Source organism: Balaenoptera acutorostrata, chromosome 10 (genome assembly GCF_949987535.1).
Source record: "Balaenoptera acutorostrata chromosome 10, mBalAcu1.1, whole genome shotgun sequence".
NCBI lineage: Eukaryota > Metazoa > Chordata > Mammalia > Artiodactyla > Balaenopteridae > Balaenoptera > Balaenoptera acutorostrata.
Window position 1 is genome coordinate 41,837,898 of NC_080073.1, and position 17,531 is coordinate 41,855,428.

Sequence of the window (17,531 nt, forward strand, 5' to 3'; positions counted from 1 at the left end):
TGCCATATGCCAGTTAATATATTTATTTACTCCGTAGAACAATCTATGGGGTTGGTATTATCCCTATTTCACAGATGGAGAAAGTGAGGCACAGAGAGCTTAAGTAAGTTGCCCAAGATCATAAAGTGAAAAGAACCAAGGTGTAGTATATTGTACTAGCATTTGTGTAAAAGTAGGAGATAAGGATGCAGAATTTGCTTATATATGCAGGAAATATCTCCTGAATGATAAGAATCTGGTAACTTCATTGCCTCTAGGATAGGAAACTGGGGAACTGGAGATAGGAATGGGAAGGAGACTTTTAAATTATTCCCTTTGGCACCTGCAAACTAGAGCAAGAGGAGAGACAGGGAAGTTACAAAACCAGATCCAAGAATTCAGAGAGCCTGGGGCCTTGTCTGCAGGTGCAGACATGTCCCCACCCCTCCACGACCTGCGCTCAGGACAGTGATGCTGGACAGTAAGGAATAAGTACATTCTGTTCAGTGTAATCTACTTAAGGAGGCGTAGATACAAGCAGAAGGTGGTAGACAGGCTCTCCTTATAAAATGGCCATGATGAAAACACTGGCACTAAAAGCAGAGAGCTTTAGATGTCTGGAAATAACTCTGCTTCCATGGAAACCTCCTTCCCTGGGGCCCATGTGATCCTTGGCTTTTCTCACCCTACCGCCTCTGGTTTGTGATGCCTGCTCCTTCCCTGAGTCTCTCCTTTTGTCCTACAGACAGAAGACTTCTTCTGAAAAGCAAAGCTGATGGGGTGTAATGGTGTCAGGGGTTTCCTGTGGCCAGCAGAAAGGAATCCACACCTGAGAGCTGGACACAGACATTTCACACAGTAGGCACTCAGTAAATGTTGAATTAATGAATAATTGGGGAATGTGGAATCATAAATAGCTAATGCACTTGGGTAGTATGTTGGGGAGACTCCCAGCTCCCCATCACCTTGTGTTTTGCTTCTGCTCAAAGGCAGGGCAGAGGGTTTGCCCAGGGGAAGCCTGGCGGGGACACTTCCTGGTCCTGCCCTCTCTGTACTGGCCACCACTCCTGACCTCCCTTGGGAGGAGTGCCCACTCCCCCCACACTCATGTAGTCTGTCTATCTGTCTATCCATCTACCTATCTCATTGGCTGTGCCACTTGAGGCCCCTGGCCTGTGCCTTGCTCTCGGTCACCTCTGTACACTTGTTCCCTCTCCCATGACCTACCTAAGGAGCTTCTCAGCAGCCCTTGCTCAAGTACACATTGCCTCCTGCAGGCTCGCTTCCCCGGGCCCCTGTACTCGGGCTGGGAGAGCTCACTCTCCTCCCTGTACCTCGTTCACAGCATGCTCTTCAAACACCAGGTCACTTTGTTTATTTGCCTGCCTTCCTCTCTTAACAGCGAATCTCGTGAGGACAGACTCCCTTTCGTGGAATGGTTGCTGTCTTGCATGTAGTAGGCCCTCCACAGATGTTTGTTGAATGAATGAATGAATGAATGTTGAGCTGCAGACCGTTAATGCACAGCCAATGGTACTAGAGAGACCTCCCTCACTTCTCATTTCTCCAGGTTTCTGCTTCTGCTCCACGGAGGGCAGAGCCTCTGCCCAAGTCCCCTCTCCCTCTCAGGGGAGGGCTGACGGGGACACTTGCCATCACTCTCCCACCCCTGACTGTCCCAGCTTCCATGGGAGGAGAGTGGGCCAAGGGTCTCTTGATTGCTCCCCTTTCTCCGGGCTCACCTGGGGGTGAGGTCCCAGATCTAGATGGAGGACAGTGGTGAGAAACCCCATTGCCTTCCTGCCTAAGCCACATCTGCCCATGTTACTTTGCCAGAGCTCATTGTATATTCAGTACTTACCCAGTTCTTGATTCTCCTTGTGTGTAAGCTTCTGTCAGAATCCCAGAGGCAGGGGAGGGGAGTTGGCCTGCCACCCACACCTCCATCTCCCATTTTGCTTTGAGCTACAGGGTCTGCATCCAGCCAGAATTACATTATCAGGTTAATTACCCTTGAAAGGCTTTTCAAAGGAGATCCATAAGGTCGAATGGATTGAACACAATGCCATAAAGTTGGGGGGCCCTTTCCATCTATTACTGTAAATCCATGGTGTTTGATTTCACACCCAAAGAGCCCTCTCAGGTCTGCAGTGCTTCTTTTCCACTACAGAAAGTGAGCTGGATCACCCAACATGCTGAAGAGCATTCTTTGTGGGGTGGGGGGGGGGCCCTAGTGTAAAGAGCAAACAGCCATTATTAGGAAAGCAGCCGACAGTTACAAGAGGGTCTTTCTGTGCGCCAGGTACTGCTCTAAGCCATTAACGTGCAATTTCTGTTTAATCCTCTGAACCAATCTGTGAGGTAGGTGTTATTATTAGCCACATATTACAGATGAGGAAACAGGCTTAGAAACATTTAATAATGTGCCTAGGAATTTAAACATAGGAATCCCTGATGTCAGTTCAAGTGTTACTGATATTTACGAGTATCTGTTGTATGCCAGACTTGCACTGTCCATTAATATAACCATTGGCCATATTAAAATTAAATTAATTAAAATAAAATAACCTAGTTCCACAGTCACATTAGCCACATTTTGCACTAGTCTGGTGGCCGCTGTATTGGCCAGTGCAGATACAGAGCATTTCCATCATTACAGAAAATCCTACTGGACAGTGCTGGTCTAGACACTATATCCCAGTATAATTCACTGGTGGATATTAACAGTACCCCAAATTACAGGAAAGGAATCTGAGATCCAGAGTCTTTAAGTCACTTCCACAAGATCCCACAGTCTCAAGGCTGGAGCTCAAGTCAGTCTGATTTTTTTTTTCCTTAAATATTTATTTATCTATTTATTTGGTTGCATTGGGTCTTAGTTGCAGCAGGCAGGGTCCTTAGTTGTGGCTCGCTGGCTTCCTAGTTGCGTCATGTGGGCTCAGTTGCGGCAGGGGGGCTCCTTACTTGTGGCATGCGAACTCTTAGTTGCAGCATGCATGTGGGATCTAGTTCCTGGACCATGGATCAAACCCGGGCCCCCTGCATTGGGAACGTGGAGTCTTAACCATTGCACCACCAGGGAAGTCCCAGTCTGATTTTTAAATACCTGCTCTTTTGTCTACCAGGGTCTACTTTGTACCCTGCATGAAGGAGTGAGTTAACCAATCAACAGAGCCCTGATTTGATTATATGTTAGAAAAAGTCATAATTTTCTTAAAAGGAATTTTTGAAGAATATTAGGTAAGTGGCAGGAAACACAAGTAGAGGAATTTTAGACTAAATAGGAACAATTGCTGTTTTAAAACTGTTGATTTCTCTGCGGAATTATTGCCTCACCCAGGGTTGACAGGGACTCCCAGAGTTATCTGGTTCTTCGGGTATAATGCTTTTTACTGGTCATGGTTAAAGGTGGGGCTCACTGGAGGGAGGAGGAGATGGGGGGAGAATTCTTTTGCCAACAGAAGCAAAATCTATATTCACTTGTAAACCATCTCAGACAGACCTTTTGTACATGATGGACTTTCTCTCTGTTGAAAATGAAGCCGTCAAGCTCAGCATGGGCACCAGACATCCCACTTTTATTTACTTTTCACTTGGAATGGATGGGTCAAAACATAATCCAAAACCAGAAATGAAAGCGAAATATTTGGAGCCTCAAATACAGATATTTTATATTGCCAATTAAGTCTAGATTTACACTCTTTTAAAACCAGCTTGGGGGAAGACAGAGTCAATGCACTGTTACGAGAATTGAAGATCTGAATCCAGAGTCGACCGGGCCCACATGCCACCCGCTTCCAGGCCGGGCAGCATCCTCCTCAGACATCAGCCGTCTCTTGAACCTGCTTTCGGTTCGACGGGCTGTAAGCAAGTGGTTTTCAAACTTGGTGACACCTAGAATCACCCGGGGAATTTGTGAAAGTCAAAACCACAGGCCGCATCGCAGACTGATCAAATCAGAATCCCAGAGATTGGCCAGATCTGTAGGGATTGGCCCTGGGCAGCTGGGACCTTCCCTGCAGGCATCAGTGTGGCCTCCCCTAATGCTCCTCTTGTTCTTCACAAATAACAAGGATGAGCTGTGCATCATCCACCCCGAGCTGCTGTGGAAGTACTTCTTGTCCACAACAGGAGTGGTGGCAGCAGAGACAGACATTAAACGGCTGAGTGTAAAAATGCCCCCTGTCTACATTCTCTGTGGTCAAGGATGGCTGCTGGCCACCCTGTTGGTTTACTAAGTGGCCACAGGGGGGCAGTATAGCCCAAGGTTCTTAATGGCTTTGAAGGGCTTCCCATTGAATTTAATGTGAAAAAGATGTTTAAGTGTGTGCTTTAAAAAACTAGTTAACCACTTTAAGAAAGGAGACAAAAATAAGTTCCTGAAACATGACAGAATCACAGTGACACAGAACTTATTCTCAAAGTAGTAACAATATGGAGCCAAATATAAGTAAGACTTGTAAATATGCTTACAACAAATTAAGGAAAATGGAAAATGTGGCACAATTATGACATACATAATGTAAAATATTAAAGTTTGACAGTATTTTGGAAAAATACAAGCAAGACTTTTTTTTTTTTTTTGAGAGTTTAAAGGAGGGAAGAGCTTAAATTTATTTATTTATTTATTTATGGCTGTGTTGGGTCTTCGTTTCTGTGCGAGGGCTTTCTCCAGTTGTGGCAAGCGGGGGCCACTCTTCATTGCGGTGCGCGGGCCTCTCACTATCGCGGCCTCTCTTGTTGCGGAGCACAGGCTCCAGACGTGCAGGCTCAGCAGTTGTGGCTCACGGGCCCGGTTGCTCCGCGGCATGTGGGATCCTCCCAGACCAGGGCTCGAACCCGTGTCCCCTGCATTGGCAGGCAGATTCTCAACCACTGCGCCACCAGGGAAGCCCCAAGCAAGACTTTTATAGTGAATTTTATTTAATTGCAAAGGAGCTATGGAAATGCCTCTTTTTCCCTCTTCTGTCCACCCTCACCCCTGAGGGTTATAGGAGCTCTTCGCAAACCCTGAACTGTAGGTAAAAGATATGTTATCAGACTATGAGCCAGAGCAGTTAGGAAGTTCAGGACTTGTTCTCTGGCTCACATCTCACTTCAGTGGTGTCTGATGTCTTCATTAGAAGGATTAACATCTGAACGTTGATGTTCATCTTGGGGAATCTGTCCTTCCTTCAGATAGAAAGTAAATGACTTATTAATTTAATCAGTAGAAATGCCAGTACGTCTTAGTTTAGTCAGAGCTGCTTCTACTGAGAACCCTTGGAATATAGATGTCAACAGAATCCTAGTTTATGAATTTGCACATTATTGCTCCCTGCTAAGGACGTTTACCTTTTCTTTGACTTTCTCCATGGCACATACAAAACCCCCTCCTTGATGGGGCCTCTGAGTTGAGGCAGTGAATGGAGTCAGAACCTGCAGGCCATAACGAGTTCACACTTGTTTGTTGATCTAAGGGATGGGCAGAGAAGAGGTGGGCAGTGGAGGGGCCTGCAGAGCAAGGGGCATGGAGGATCCAGGCAAACGAGGGGTGAGCATGGGGTATGCACCCTGGAAAGGCTGCAGACACGTTGGGTAGCTTTTTCTTCATGTTAACATTGGATTCATTTTTTCAGAGGGAAAGAGGATAAGAAGTGCATGTGTATCAGCCATAAAAACTGACACTTTCCAGTCTCCCTATGGTAGCTGCCTTTGTCATATGGGGCAGGCCTCCCTTCTCCCTGGCCCTTCCCTCTGCTCTAACCCCAGCCCCCTTCCAGCCTTCCTTGGTTCATGCCTCCTTGTAGTCTATGAGACGGAAGGAAGTCTTTCAGGTCTTGTTAGGGAGAAGCTGTCATTGTCTGCTGCTCATTTCACAGACCTGCGTGTAGGACGCTGGCCAACTCTAGAGTCCACTCTGGAAGGGGAGAGGACAGCAGGGGGAAAACCAGTGTGAATGTGCCCGGCCAGGTCACCTCCACATGGAGCACCTGTCCTCCTTGAGGGTGAGAGACACGTGCACAGAAGTTCACATGGGCACCGTTGCCATCGCTGAAATTACAGCCAAGTTTTGGGGAGAGATTTTAAATGAAAGAAAAGTAACCTTTATAGCCGCCAACCTCTTCCTCCTGCATTATGCATCTGTAACTCAAGACTACAGATAAATGACCAGGTTATGATATTCTATGTCTTCTTCATTTTCAAGCATAGACAGCTGGCATATGCTGAATCACACATTGATCTTCTTTTTAAAAAATATGTCAATTCTTTTGCTTGAGTAGTAGAATTAAATTTGAAATTTAAAAGTTTTCAGGGTCAATTGTTCAGAATCACCACTCTGGGAAGTAGCATCTTTTTTTTTTTTTTTTTTTTTTTTTAAAGTTTTAGTAATTTTTTTTTCCCTTTTAATTAATTAATTAATTTATTTTTGGCTGTGTTGGGTCTTCGTTTCTGTGCGAGGGCTTTCTCTAGTTGTGGCAAGCGGGGGCCACTCTTCATCGCAGTGCGCGGGCCTCTCACTGTCGCGGCCTCTCTCGTTGCGGAGCACAGGCTCCAGGCGCGCAGGCTCAGTAGTTGTGGCTCACGGGCCTAGTTGCTCCGCGGCATGTGGGATCTTCCCAGACCAGGGCTCGAACCCGTGTCCCCTGCATTAGCAGGCAGATTCTCAACCACTGCACCACCAGGGAAGCCCAAGTAGCATCTTTAAAAACAAATTATTCTGGCAATTTGACCCAGGGAGAGGGTCAACTTTTAAAAATAATTAGAAAAATAATTCTCAATATGTGTGTTTGTGTGTGTGTATGAAATTTTCCAAAACAGCTACACAAATTGCTCTCACAACTTTATGTGCTATTTTCTAAATGTAAACTTGGCTGAAAAAACAAGAATACAATCAGTTATTTTACAGGGTTTTTATTAGATACATATTTTCTTCTAAGCAGTTTGTACCTTTCTATATATGTAAGAATGTCATACACATGTATATGTATATGTGTATATATACATATATGTATGTTTATACGTATATACACACACAAAGATATCAGAATGTTTGAATTGACTCATAGGCGAGGGTCATGTGTCATATATGCACTCTCAGCAACCTTAAGGGCAAAAGAAAAGGCCCTTCCAGTCACTTCCCATTGACAGCCACAACCCTCAAGATTCACATTTTAGAGCTGGAGAAAAATCAGTAGAACCTCTTATTTTGACACCTTAATCTCCTGAGGGATTCTCACTCCTTTACATTTTCCCACCTAATCTTTACAGCGATAATCTTAGCTACCCCTGAATTCAAAACAATCTTAGGCATACACAAAATAACATAAGTAGCAACTGCAAAAAAATTTTAATTCTCTCTTTGAAATGAATAAGTCTCTTAGTGTTTGGATATGCTTTGTTTGGAGATGGTGTCTGGAAGATGTATCTAAAGCCTCCACACTCAGCCTGAAACGCAGAGGTTAGTAAATTGCACGTTTTGTGGCTTATGAAGCTTGAGGCAGCCTGTTTCCAAATGAGTGTGTCCTTCTTCCCTTTGTCTATTGATAGTTAAATCCGGAAAACCATAAATAGTGGTTAGCCTGGCAGGCAGAAACAGTCATTCAGGCTTCCTGCAGCTCTTGGGGACCTCTTTACTCAGTGCTTATAAAGCTCTGGGTTTTCATTAACTATGTAATCAGTCCTCACCTAGATGTCATATCTGACCTAAAAGTGTTCCTGGACTTCAGGCTTGTGCATTCGTAAATCTGGTGTTTCAAAGCCCCCTGGAGATGCCTCATGATTCAGTCCTGGATGGGACGGACTGCTCTGGGGGCAGGAGCAGTCAGTGATAGGCAGCCCAGGGTCTGTGTGCCTAGGGCTGTGTTCAGCTCACAGAACTGGACCCTTTCTCTTCCACCAACTCCTGTTTTGACCTAAACCTCCTCCTCCTCCTTGGTGTCTCTTTTAGGGCATCTCTGATGCTCGCGTGCAATCTAGGGGTTCACTGACTCTTCTCTGCTCCTCACCGCCAAGCCAAATCCGCCCCAACTATTGCCGACTCTCATCCTAAATGCTGTGAGAATGCACCCCTCCTTCCCATCTCCTGCGCCTCCACCTAAGTGGAGCCTCCTCACTCAATCAGATTGTTTTGGTCTCCTTGCCCTGAATGCTCACCTTTCCAGGCCATCCTTTGGCTGTGGAATGAGCCTTGTGCAACACTGGCAGGGGCTCCCTGCTCTGCTCTTGGACTTTGATGAGCAGCGCTGTCCGGGTTCCTCATGCTCTCACCTCATCCTTCCTCCCCTGGGGCTCCCCCAACCAGCGCACGTCTCCCCACAGCCAAGCTTTGCCAGTGCGGTGCCTGCAGCCTGGAGCTCATCTTCCCTCTCCACCAACAGACCATCCACCTCCAATCCCTTCTCTGCGAAGAAGCCTTCCCAGCTCTCAGCAGGCCACAGGGCTCCCCTGGTGTGAATGTCTGTGGAACTTATTAACCACACCTTGGAGGGGAGATCCCACATGGAAGTTGTCATTTCTTAACTGATCATGGCCATGTCTTTTCTCCCCATGGCAAGAGAAAGATCTATTTTAAGCACATTTGCAACCTGGATGTTGCCCTACACCGATAAACTATACAATACTTTCCTCAGTTCATTTTGTTATTCCCGTTCAGGTAACCAAACTCAGGAATTAGCAATTCTCTGAGGATTTTTTTTTTTTTTATATTGAACTTTTGCAGTGAAGGGAGAGTTTGCCAATAAATTGATGTATTTGGAGGGGAGGTGAGAAGGTTGCTATTTCATCACGTTTTGATTTGGCTTTCTAGAACTGATGAGCTTGAAATATCTAATATACTTAGAGCTGATGCCAAATAAATGGATGAAACTTAGACCCTCTATGACAGTAACTTCCTCTTTAAAAGAACCGCTCCCGCCCCTAGTCTGCATATAAAAGCTGAGTCAGGTCACAAGCCAACAGAGATTTCCTGCTCGCCCGTGGATCGTGTATAAACAGAGCTCGCTCGCTCTGGAGCGTCTCCCTGGAAGACTGGACAGCCTTTGCAGAAGCATCTGGCGACGTGCTTTCGGAAGAACTGTAAGAGATAGCTTCGGAACTTCTCCCCGACGAAGGCGTAGATGATGGGGTTGATGCAGCAGTGTGTCATCCCCAGGGTCTCTGTCACCTGCATGGCTTGGTCCAGCCTATTAGAGTCACTGCAGTTATTCAGGCCAAAAAATTCCTGGAAGGTGCTCAGAAGAAGGACGATGTTGTAGGGAGCCCAGAAGAGAAAGTAGACAATCATGACGGCAAAGATGAGCCTCACGGCCTTGTGCCTCTTCTTCTCGTTGCGACACCGAAGCAGGGTTTTTAGGATTCCCGAGTAGCAGACGATCATGACAAGCAGTGGCAGCACCAGGCCCAAGATGACTATCTTTAAAGTTTGGAAATTCTTCCAGAAATGATACTGACTGGATGGAAAATGAGGGCTGCATGTATAACGAGAACCCTCTTTTTGGGATTTGGTAAAGATGGTTCCTGGGAGAGAGGCGAACACAGCCACCACCCAGGTGACCCCACTTGTCACCACCCCAAAGGTGACTGTCCTGGCTTTCAAAGCAAACACAGCATGGACGATAGCCAGGTACCTGTCAATTGTCAAGAGGATGATGAAGAAGATTCCAGAGAAAAAGCCAATGAAATAGAACCCCGTGAAAAACTGGCACATTATATTTCCAAAGTCCCACTGGCCTGCAGCATAGTGAGCCCAGAACGGGATGGTGATGATGAAAAGCAGGTCAGAGATGGCCAAGTTGAGCAGGTAGATGTCAGTCATGCTCTTCAGCTTTTTGCAGTTGATCAGGATGAGGATGACCAGAATGTTACCCACAAAACCAAAGATGAACACCAGCGAGTAGAGCAGGGGCAGGAGCTGGGCTGCAGTTTGTCTCACGTTGACTTTTTGGCAGGGCTCTGACATCCCATAGTCAATGTCGTAGAGGGGACTTGATGTTTGATAATCCATTTTGCTCGACTCTGTGAATAAAGAAGAGATCTTTTATAAAGTCCTGGAATGTCCTTAACAGTCCGTCATGAATGCAAACTATCTTAAACACCAATAGATTTTAAAAGTTGATACCTAGATTTCTACATTTAACTGAAGTCCCTTTTTTGGTCAAACAGTGAACTTCTGTAGTAAGGGATGTTTGTTGCCTGCTTCTCTGCTTACTAGATGGAGAGCATCATCTCACCAAATAAAATCTGATGTTGCATAGCCACGTGGAGTGAATGAAGCTGTGATAACAATGTCCAGAAACCGGGTCAGGCACCGTCCGACACTGTCTTACAATCTGTTCTGAAGCTGCCATTCCCAGGAGTTAGCTTACACACAGCATCATTACGAGCGTGCTGGTGGTAATGAACAGTTGCGCGCTCTGCCTGCCAAACACTGTTCCAAGCTTCACTTCCATTCATTCAGTTAATCCTCAAGGTGACCCAGTGAGGCAGGTCAGGTTATTGTCCCTGTTTTGCACATAAGGACCTCAGAGCACAGAGAGGTTGAGTAACTTCACCAAAGACACACAGTGAGGAAGCAGCTAATTTTGAACGCAGGCAGCCTGTACTCTTATCCGTCGTGGTCCCCTCTCTTTCACTCTTTGGTGAGAGAACTAAAAACAGGACTGTCAGCCTGGCGCCTCAGTGTAGTCAAAATGAAACAGGCTGATGCCCGAGTCCCCTGAGAAGGTCATAGGAACCAGCAGCCAGTTGTGAAATCCAGACTGCCATTCTCACATTTTCTCTGAAGTTTGTGTTTGTAGTTTCTGAGCTGCTATGATTAAGAGCTCCCACACATACATAAGAAACGGCCAAGTGGACAGTGTTTCATCTCCCATCATACATCCTGGGTTAGCTCAGTCCCTTCACAACCCACTGACTTGCCTGGTCTATTTAAGTTCCACTGCTTGATTGAGAGTTTTCTCTAATTAGTCCTTGTGAGTCTCAAGCTCCTGGTACCTCAGATTAGGCAGCTGAGAGAAGCACACAGAAAATCTCACCTTTAAATTCTGAGCCAGAAAAAGAATCATACACTGAATATGCCGTGAAACTTCATTTGATATTTGTAACTTGTTATTAATTTGGACAATTTTCAGGCTTCCTTCTTTTCTTGGCCAAAAAAAAAAAAGAACAAGACTTAGACGCAGCTTCTGGTTAGGCATATATGTTCAGAGGGTGTCCTGATGAGGTTTTAGTTCTCCTTACCAGAAGATAGTCTCTGTCAAGGTTTTGGCCGATAATCATCATCTCTCTGGAAAACCTTTCTTATGAAAGGTGAAGGTTTTTTAAAATAATATTGCTCCCTTTGAAGTCTTTCATTCATAATCATGTTTTGTATCTTTGATGTTATCACAGTCTGAAACCATTCTGAATTCTAACTTTTTACTTAAAGATAATATTTTAAGATAGTTCAGCGAGCACCTGGTGTTTTTCTGATGTCTTCCATGGTTTCCTGCAAAGGCTTTTACTCATCACACAAGCTGAGCTAAGTAATAGGCAAAGTGGCTGAGAGGTGACTTACCGGGAGAGATTCTCGCAGGGGGACAGATGTCTCAGTTCCTCTGACCAGCTGAGCTGTGCAAATCAAACACACAGACAGCATAAAAGTAGGAAATGCACAGTTTCTTCTGAATTGGGGGCGGAGTTTTAATGAATAAGTATGTGGCAGTGCAGAAAATCATCAGAGAACAGTCCTTTTTTCTAAAAAAAAGAAAAATTGAGCTTGGAATAGACTAGAAAATAGATAGCTGGTCTGAAAGCTTATTCATGGGCTTCCCTGATTACACAGTTTCTTTTTGGTTCTCAGTTCATCCAACCACACAGTCTGTTAGAAAACAGAAAGAATTGAAGGGTAATAGAACTAGAAGAACATTCATGTCCATCTAGTCAAAAGCCCTTATTTTACTGAAAGAAACTGCTGTCCAAGAAGCAAATGATTAGGAGGGCTTAAGACTGCAGGGCTTGTCAATGGGGAGGCTCAAAGGGTGAGAGATTCTGACCCCCTTGCCATTTGTCTTCCATGAAAGCCAGCTGAAACCAACTTTGAAGTGAAGGGAACATCTCACCTTAACCCCGTGCTCCCCTTTATCTGCTCTCCCCTCACCCCCCTTGCCTACCACAACTCACACACATATGCTCACCACCCGATACTGTTTTCCTCTGCAGACTAAAATAACTGGTTGCTTAAGGGTTTTTACTATACCTTCACCTGTGAGCTAAACATGTTGCCCATCTTTCTCCAGATCAAGCATCTTGGGAGCATGTCATTATGAATTTTCACTCTCCCTATTCACTGTTTTGCAGCCCTCCAAGCCAGCAGGCATTTGTGAGTGCCTGTATTCTGCCAGGGATGTAGGCAGCAGAGTTCCTCACTCCAAGGATACAGTCTATCTGGAATTTCTGTGAGAATTTTTCAACACGAAACAGGCAACAAATGGCAGAAGAATAGGGTCAAGTTCAAGATTCTATTTCAATATTATATGCAGTCACCCCAGGCTTCCTTGGTGGTTGGTTACTTATCTATAAACCTTAATTGTAGACCACAAAACCAAGAACATAGTGGAGAGCCAGCCCCGAGCCACAGGAGTGCCCTCTGGGGGCTTCTGTTTCCTCCGCCACAGAATAAGAAGCACTGGCTTGTGATCTGAGGAGACCCCAAACCTGTGGAAGTGGCCTCTACAGTCAGGTTGCCTGAGCTCGAAGCCTCGCCCTACCCTCCGCTTTCTTATCTGTGGAGTGGGCTGAATAATGGTAGTTGCTTCATGGGTTTGTTGGGAGGATTACATGAGGCATCCATGTCCAGAATTTAGCACATAATATACACTCAATAAACATCAGACTCTTAGTTACTCATTCAGTGATCCTTTTTTAGAGAGATTTATTATATAAAATTCTAAAAAAATTGGTTCCCTGTGGGGTCCTTGTCTAGAGCATATTAGTATCAGCAAAATAGAAGCTGAAAGGGAGAAGCTAATGGCCGGTGCTTACAGAATGGAAGGATATGACTGCTGGGAAAAGCCAGAAAAGCACAGAAGGACCCAGCAACTGGTAATCACAACCAGGACAGTGAGTTATGAAGAAGATGTTCAAGTTCATACAAGAGGCAACAAATGAGAACTGAACTCTAGTCATGAGGCTGGACTTAACACCCAGTTTCACTCTTTACTACTTGATTTGTACAAGTTACTGAAACTCTCCAGGCCTTAGTTTTCTTACCTGTAAAATGGGGGGAAAAAAGCCCCAAACACAAACCTACTCGACAGATCTGTGGTTGAGATCAAACGACAGAACGAGTTGTAGAGCCTTTTGTAGGTACCGGCTCTCTGTGGGCTAGTTAAGCAGCGACGTACAAAGTATGCTTGAGAAAGCGTTCACAAAATGTGTAGCAGATAAATTAATACAGAATTTCACAGGAAATGGGGAATATAGTTTTGGCTGGTTGAAGAGAAGCCTTATGTTCACTGGTAATACACTGGGTAGAACTCTCGGATGCTGCCAGACAAATGTTGCTTTTCTGTGTGTGGTATTGGTTGCTTTGTATTGTATTGATACTTCACCATGTGGAGCTGGGGCTTTGCCCTGTGTTCTGTGGGTCTTGTCATCGGGGTGGCTGTGGAGTTGAGGGCACGCTCATCCCCAGAGGGCAGCGTGGAGTAGTGGAGCAGGCTCAAAGTTGCCCATACTGTGCTGCTGACTTTCTGTGTGCCCTTGGCAAGATACTTCCTCTCTCTGAGCTTCTAGTTCCCCGTTCTGTGAAATGATGTGCTAGACTTGGGGGCCCCAAGGGACCTCTCCCCTTAAATACAAAATGACTCCATGGCCGAGTTGGTTTGGAAAATACCACATTTGGGCAGTACAGGGTGAGGATTCACAGGCTGAAACAAGGAAGTACAGCTTAGCAGGGTGTGTGACCCCCTTTTAGGGGGACATTCAGGTCACCTCTTGGGGTAGGGGTTCATCCCAGGGATGCACAAGGAAGGGAGGACCCATGGGAACGTCTTCAGCATTTAATCAATGAAACATTGCTCTGGATACAATAGCAGCAGTAAACCAGCAGTTTATCATGCTGTGACTTAGTTTTGCCATCTCCGCTGCTTCTTTTACCTTGGCCCTCCCAGTTTCCCAGTTTGCAGGGCTCTGGTTCTGTTATGTATGGCCTTCAGACTCTGCATGAGAAATGATCTTCTGACTGGTTTGCTACTCTGGACTTGATGCCCAGCCCTCCTTGTGGGGTGCTGGCCAGGCTTCCAGTAGCTGCTCCACTTTGAGTCATTACACCCGAGTTCCGAGGGCTGCTTCTCTCTCTGGACTCAGAGCTTCACCCACAAGATGGGGAGGACATTGAATCTCTTCCTTGGGTTCCAAGGGCCAACTGCATGAGCTCAATGAGCTGAAACCCTGCCACACAGCAGCTCACACGAACAGACAGGGCCTCACGCTGACTCCAGGTCAATGTCAACAGTGAGATGGACTGAAAAAATAGCAAATGAACCCTTTTGTTTTTAAAACAGGTATCTAATTCTAAAACCAACACATGCTTATTGTATCAAGTTAGGAAAAACAGAAAAATAGGAAGTACGGAAAAAATTAGACATTCTCACAATCTCAAAACAGTCCCTCTTAACGCATGATGTGTTTTAATCCACACCTTTTCCCATGCATACTTTCTGATTAATTGTTCTCACACACATTCCAGTTCTTTATGCTGCTTTTTTTTTTTTTGCTAAAGATTACAGTATAGGCATGTCCTCATGTTATTAAAAATTCTTTATAAATGCAGCTCTTTAATTGTTATTTTTATTGAGGTATAACTTACGTGCAGCAAAGGGCACTAGACCTAGGTGTATATCTTGGTGAAGTTTTGATACGCATACACCCTGTAGCCAGATGATAGCGAGTAGCCTTGTCACCCCAGAAAGTGCCCTTGTACCCCACCCAGAGGCAGGGGCCACTCTGACTTCTGTGCATGGATTAGATGTGCCTCTTCTTTAACTTCATATAAATGGCATCACAGACTCTGTCCTCTTTCTGGTTTCTTTCGTTCAACAGAATGCAGTAACTATATGTGACAGAGCTCTGTTAATAGATGGTTGAGCCCTTTCCCTGGTTCACTCACATGGCCAGCATGTTTTGAGTGTTGCTGTCCGTGCTCTGGTATCTCCACCAAGGAGGAAGCTCCCAGTGTCCCCAGAGCCCCCTTCACCAGGAGAGCCAGAGAATCCCCACGGTCCTCGAAGAAGTAGGAAGAATCCCTCCCCCCCCCCCCGCAACCAGTGTTACATTTTGCACTCATGTGCCTCAGCAGTGATGCTGGGGTCCCGTGACTCCCAGCGCCCCTTCACCTTCTGCCCCAGACGCCCTTCGTGGTGAGCGGGGCTGGGAGGCCACCATGCTGTTCTCTCCACTCCCACTGTGTCTGTTCACTAGACCCTCCCCAGTATGACCCCTTTTCCCAGCCCATGCACCACGTCCCCCTCACCCTGTGCAAATCATCAAACCAAGTAGACACTTACAGGCTGTCCACCTCATCGCTTTATTAGATATGTCCAGACCTGGTGGAAACCCCTTAACTCTGCTGGGAAGTCTGCTCTATGCATTTTGGGTATTTCTTTCAGATCACTGCCCAGACATGGCGCTGATGTAACCTTATGTGCAGTAACAGAAGTCTAAGATGCTGATTAAGGTGTATACTAGACCCGCTGTGGTCTTCAGTGGGTCAGGTCACACCTGCAGCTATGTGTTCAGCTCTCTACATAACAGGATATGTGGGACTTTTCCTGTTGTCCCAGAGCTGGCAACTATGGCCTGAGGCTGAGGGCAAAGAGGTGTTAAGTACCTGGCAGTTCTACAAAAAAACCACTGACACCTAGGATCACACACCTCCCCCAGGGCTTACTAAGAGTGACAGAATCAGCCCTGTGCCCCTAGTCACCATGACAACCTTTCTCACCCCATCCTGTGTAAGGAGACAAGTTTGGGCAGGAAAGGGTTATAGAAGTGGGTGGGGTTGATGGGAAGGAGGGTGGGGTTCCTCTCCCCAAAGCCAAAGGAGGGGCCTCTGAAAGAACCATGTGAGGAATGGGGGCTTGCAGGAAGGGGAGGCCAGTGCCTCATTCCTGGGTGGGGCATCCACTGGGCAGCAAACCAGCTGAGCAGGGAAGAGGAGATTGGAGACAGGTGATGGTGGAGATGGTGTGGCCATGAGGCAGCAAGGATATCCCAAGGATGTCAAGTTATAAACATGGCGCTAGACAGGTGGCATCTGGAGAAATTTCCAATCTCAGTCACTCACCACACCTAGGGCCAGCCTTCCCCTGAATTCATGGGCTGCCTTGTAGAGGTCAGCTCACCAGCCCAGACACCTCTTCACTCGTGTTGCGTTTCCTCTTGGCAGCCCTTGGTGGCCTTTGCTGCTGGCTAATCTCACCTGAGGCCATTTCAGTTTGTCAGGGAAATTTTAAACTTTTTTTTTTTTTTAATATTTATTTGGTTGCATCAGGTCTTAGTTGCAGCAGGCGGGCTCCTTAGTTGCAGCTCGAGGGCTCCTTAGTTGCGGCTCGCAGGCTCCTTAGTTGGGCATGCAAACTCTTAGTTGTGGCATGCATGTGAGATCTAGTCCCTGGACCAGGGATTGAACCCAGGCCCCCTGCATTGGGAGCGCGGAGTCTTAACCACTGTGCCACCAGGGAATTCCCAGGGAAATTTTAATAATGAGAAAAAGCGAAAGTGGAAAGATAGGGTCTTGATGGCTTACTCCCAGGAGGCTGCAGGGCCTCTCTGAAAAAGTGCTCAAACTGCCCCAGTTGCCACAGATCGAAGAGGATGGCATGGGGTGGACTGTGTCAAGCCCCAGCTGCACCAAAAGTCTTAAGATACCCATCCCCTGGAATGATCATCTTTCCTGACATCTGCTTAACTCAGCCCACTTCGAACATTCTCCCTAGAATAAGGTTTCTTCCACTGCTAGATATGGAGATGGTTGGCAACTTTCAAGTGGCAGTTTCTTTGGTGGCAGTAAAATCCTACTGTAGCTATTATAACTGTGATGCAGTACTGTCAACGGGTTAGTCACCTTCTCCTCGGGGCTCTCAACAAACTTCATGTGCACCTCTGTTTCTGTGCTTTGCACAGTGCATTGTGATTATTAATACTCTGTTCTCCCCCGCGCCTCCCCATCAGCCATCCCTGGACTAGGAGGTCTAAGGGCATGGGAATAACATATCTGTCGTTATGAACCTGCGTCAGTCTGGCACACGGTAGATCCTCAGGTGTGCTTGTCACATTGAATTCCATGATAGAAAAACAAATAGACACTTTTCCAAATTTTACTTCTGAGGGCACCAGCTGCCGTACGCATCCGTTACCTTTTCTGCTTCTTAGCAGGCAACCCCCACGAGTCAGGGGCGTACCACAGCGAACATGGACCTCTTACTGCTGTGACATGGGGCCGCAGGGATGGCCGGGGCCCTGGCTCTGGCGCCACTGTGTGGCCGGGGCCCTGGCTCTGCTTTCTGTGTCTTCCAGCTCACTCACCAGGC

At 46.3% G+C, this 17,531-nt stretch overlaps 1 protein-coding gene across 1 annotated transcript; it reads right to left on the reverse strand.

Annotated features, from left to right (window-relative positions):
- Positions 1-6,939: 6,939 nt before the first annotated feature.
- Positions 6,940-11,581, reverse strand: LOC103002871 (C-C chemokine receptor type 5). The gene is made up of 2 exons (XM_007168860.2): positions 11,516-11,581; positions 6,940-9,975 (listed from the first exon to the last, which is right to left on the reverse strand). The coding sequence occupies exon 2, from the start codon at positions 9,962-9,964 to the stop codon at positions 8,906-8,908; it is 1,059 nt and encodes a 352-aa protein (XP_007168922.1). The 5' UTR covers positions 9,965-9,975; positions 11,516-11,581; the 3' UTR covers positions 6,940-8,905.
- Between the last annotated feature and the right edge of the window lie 5,950 nt (positions 11,582-17,531).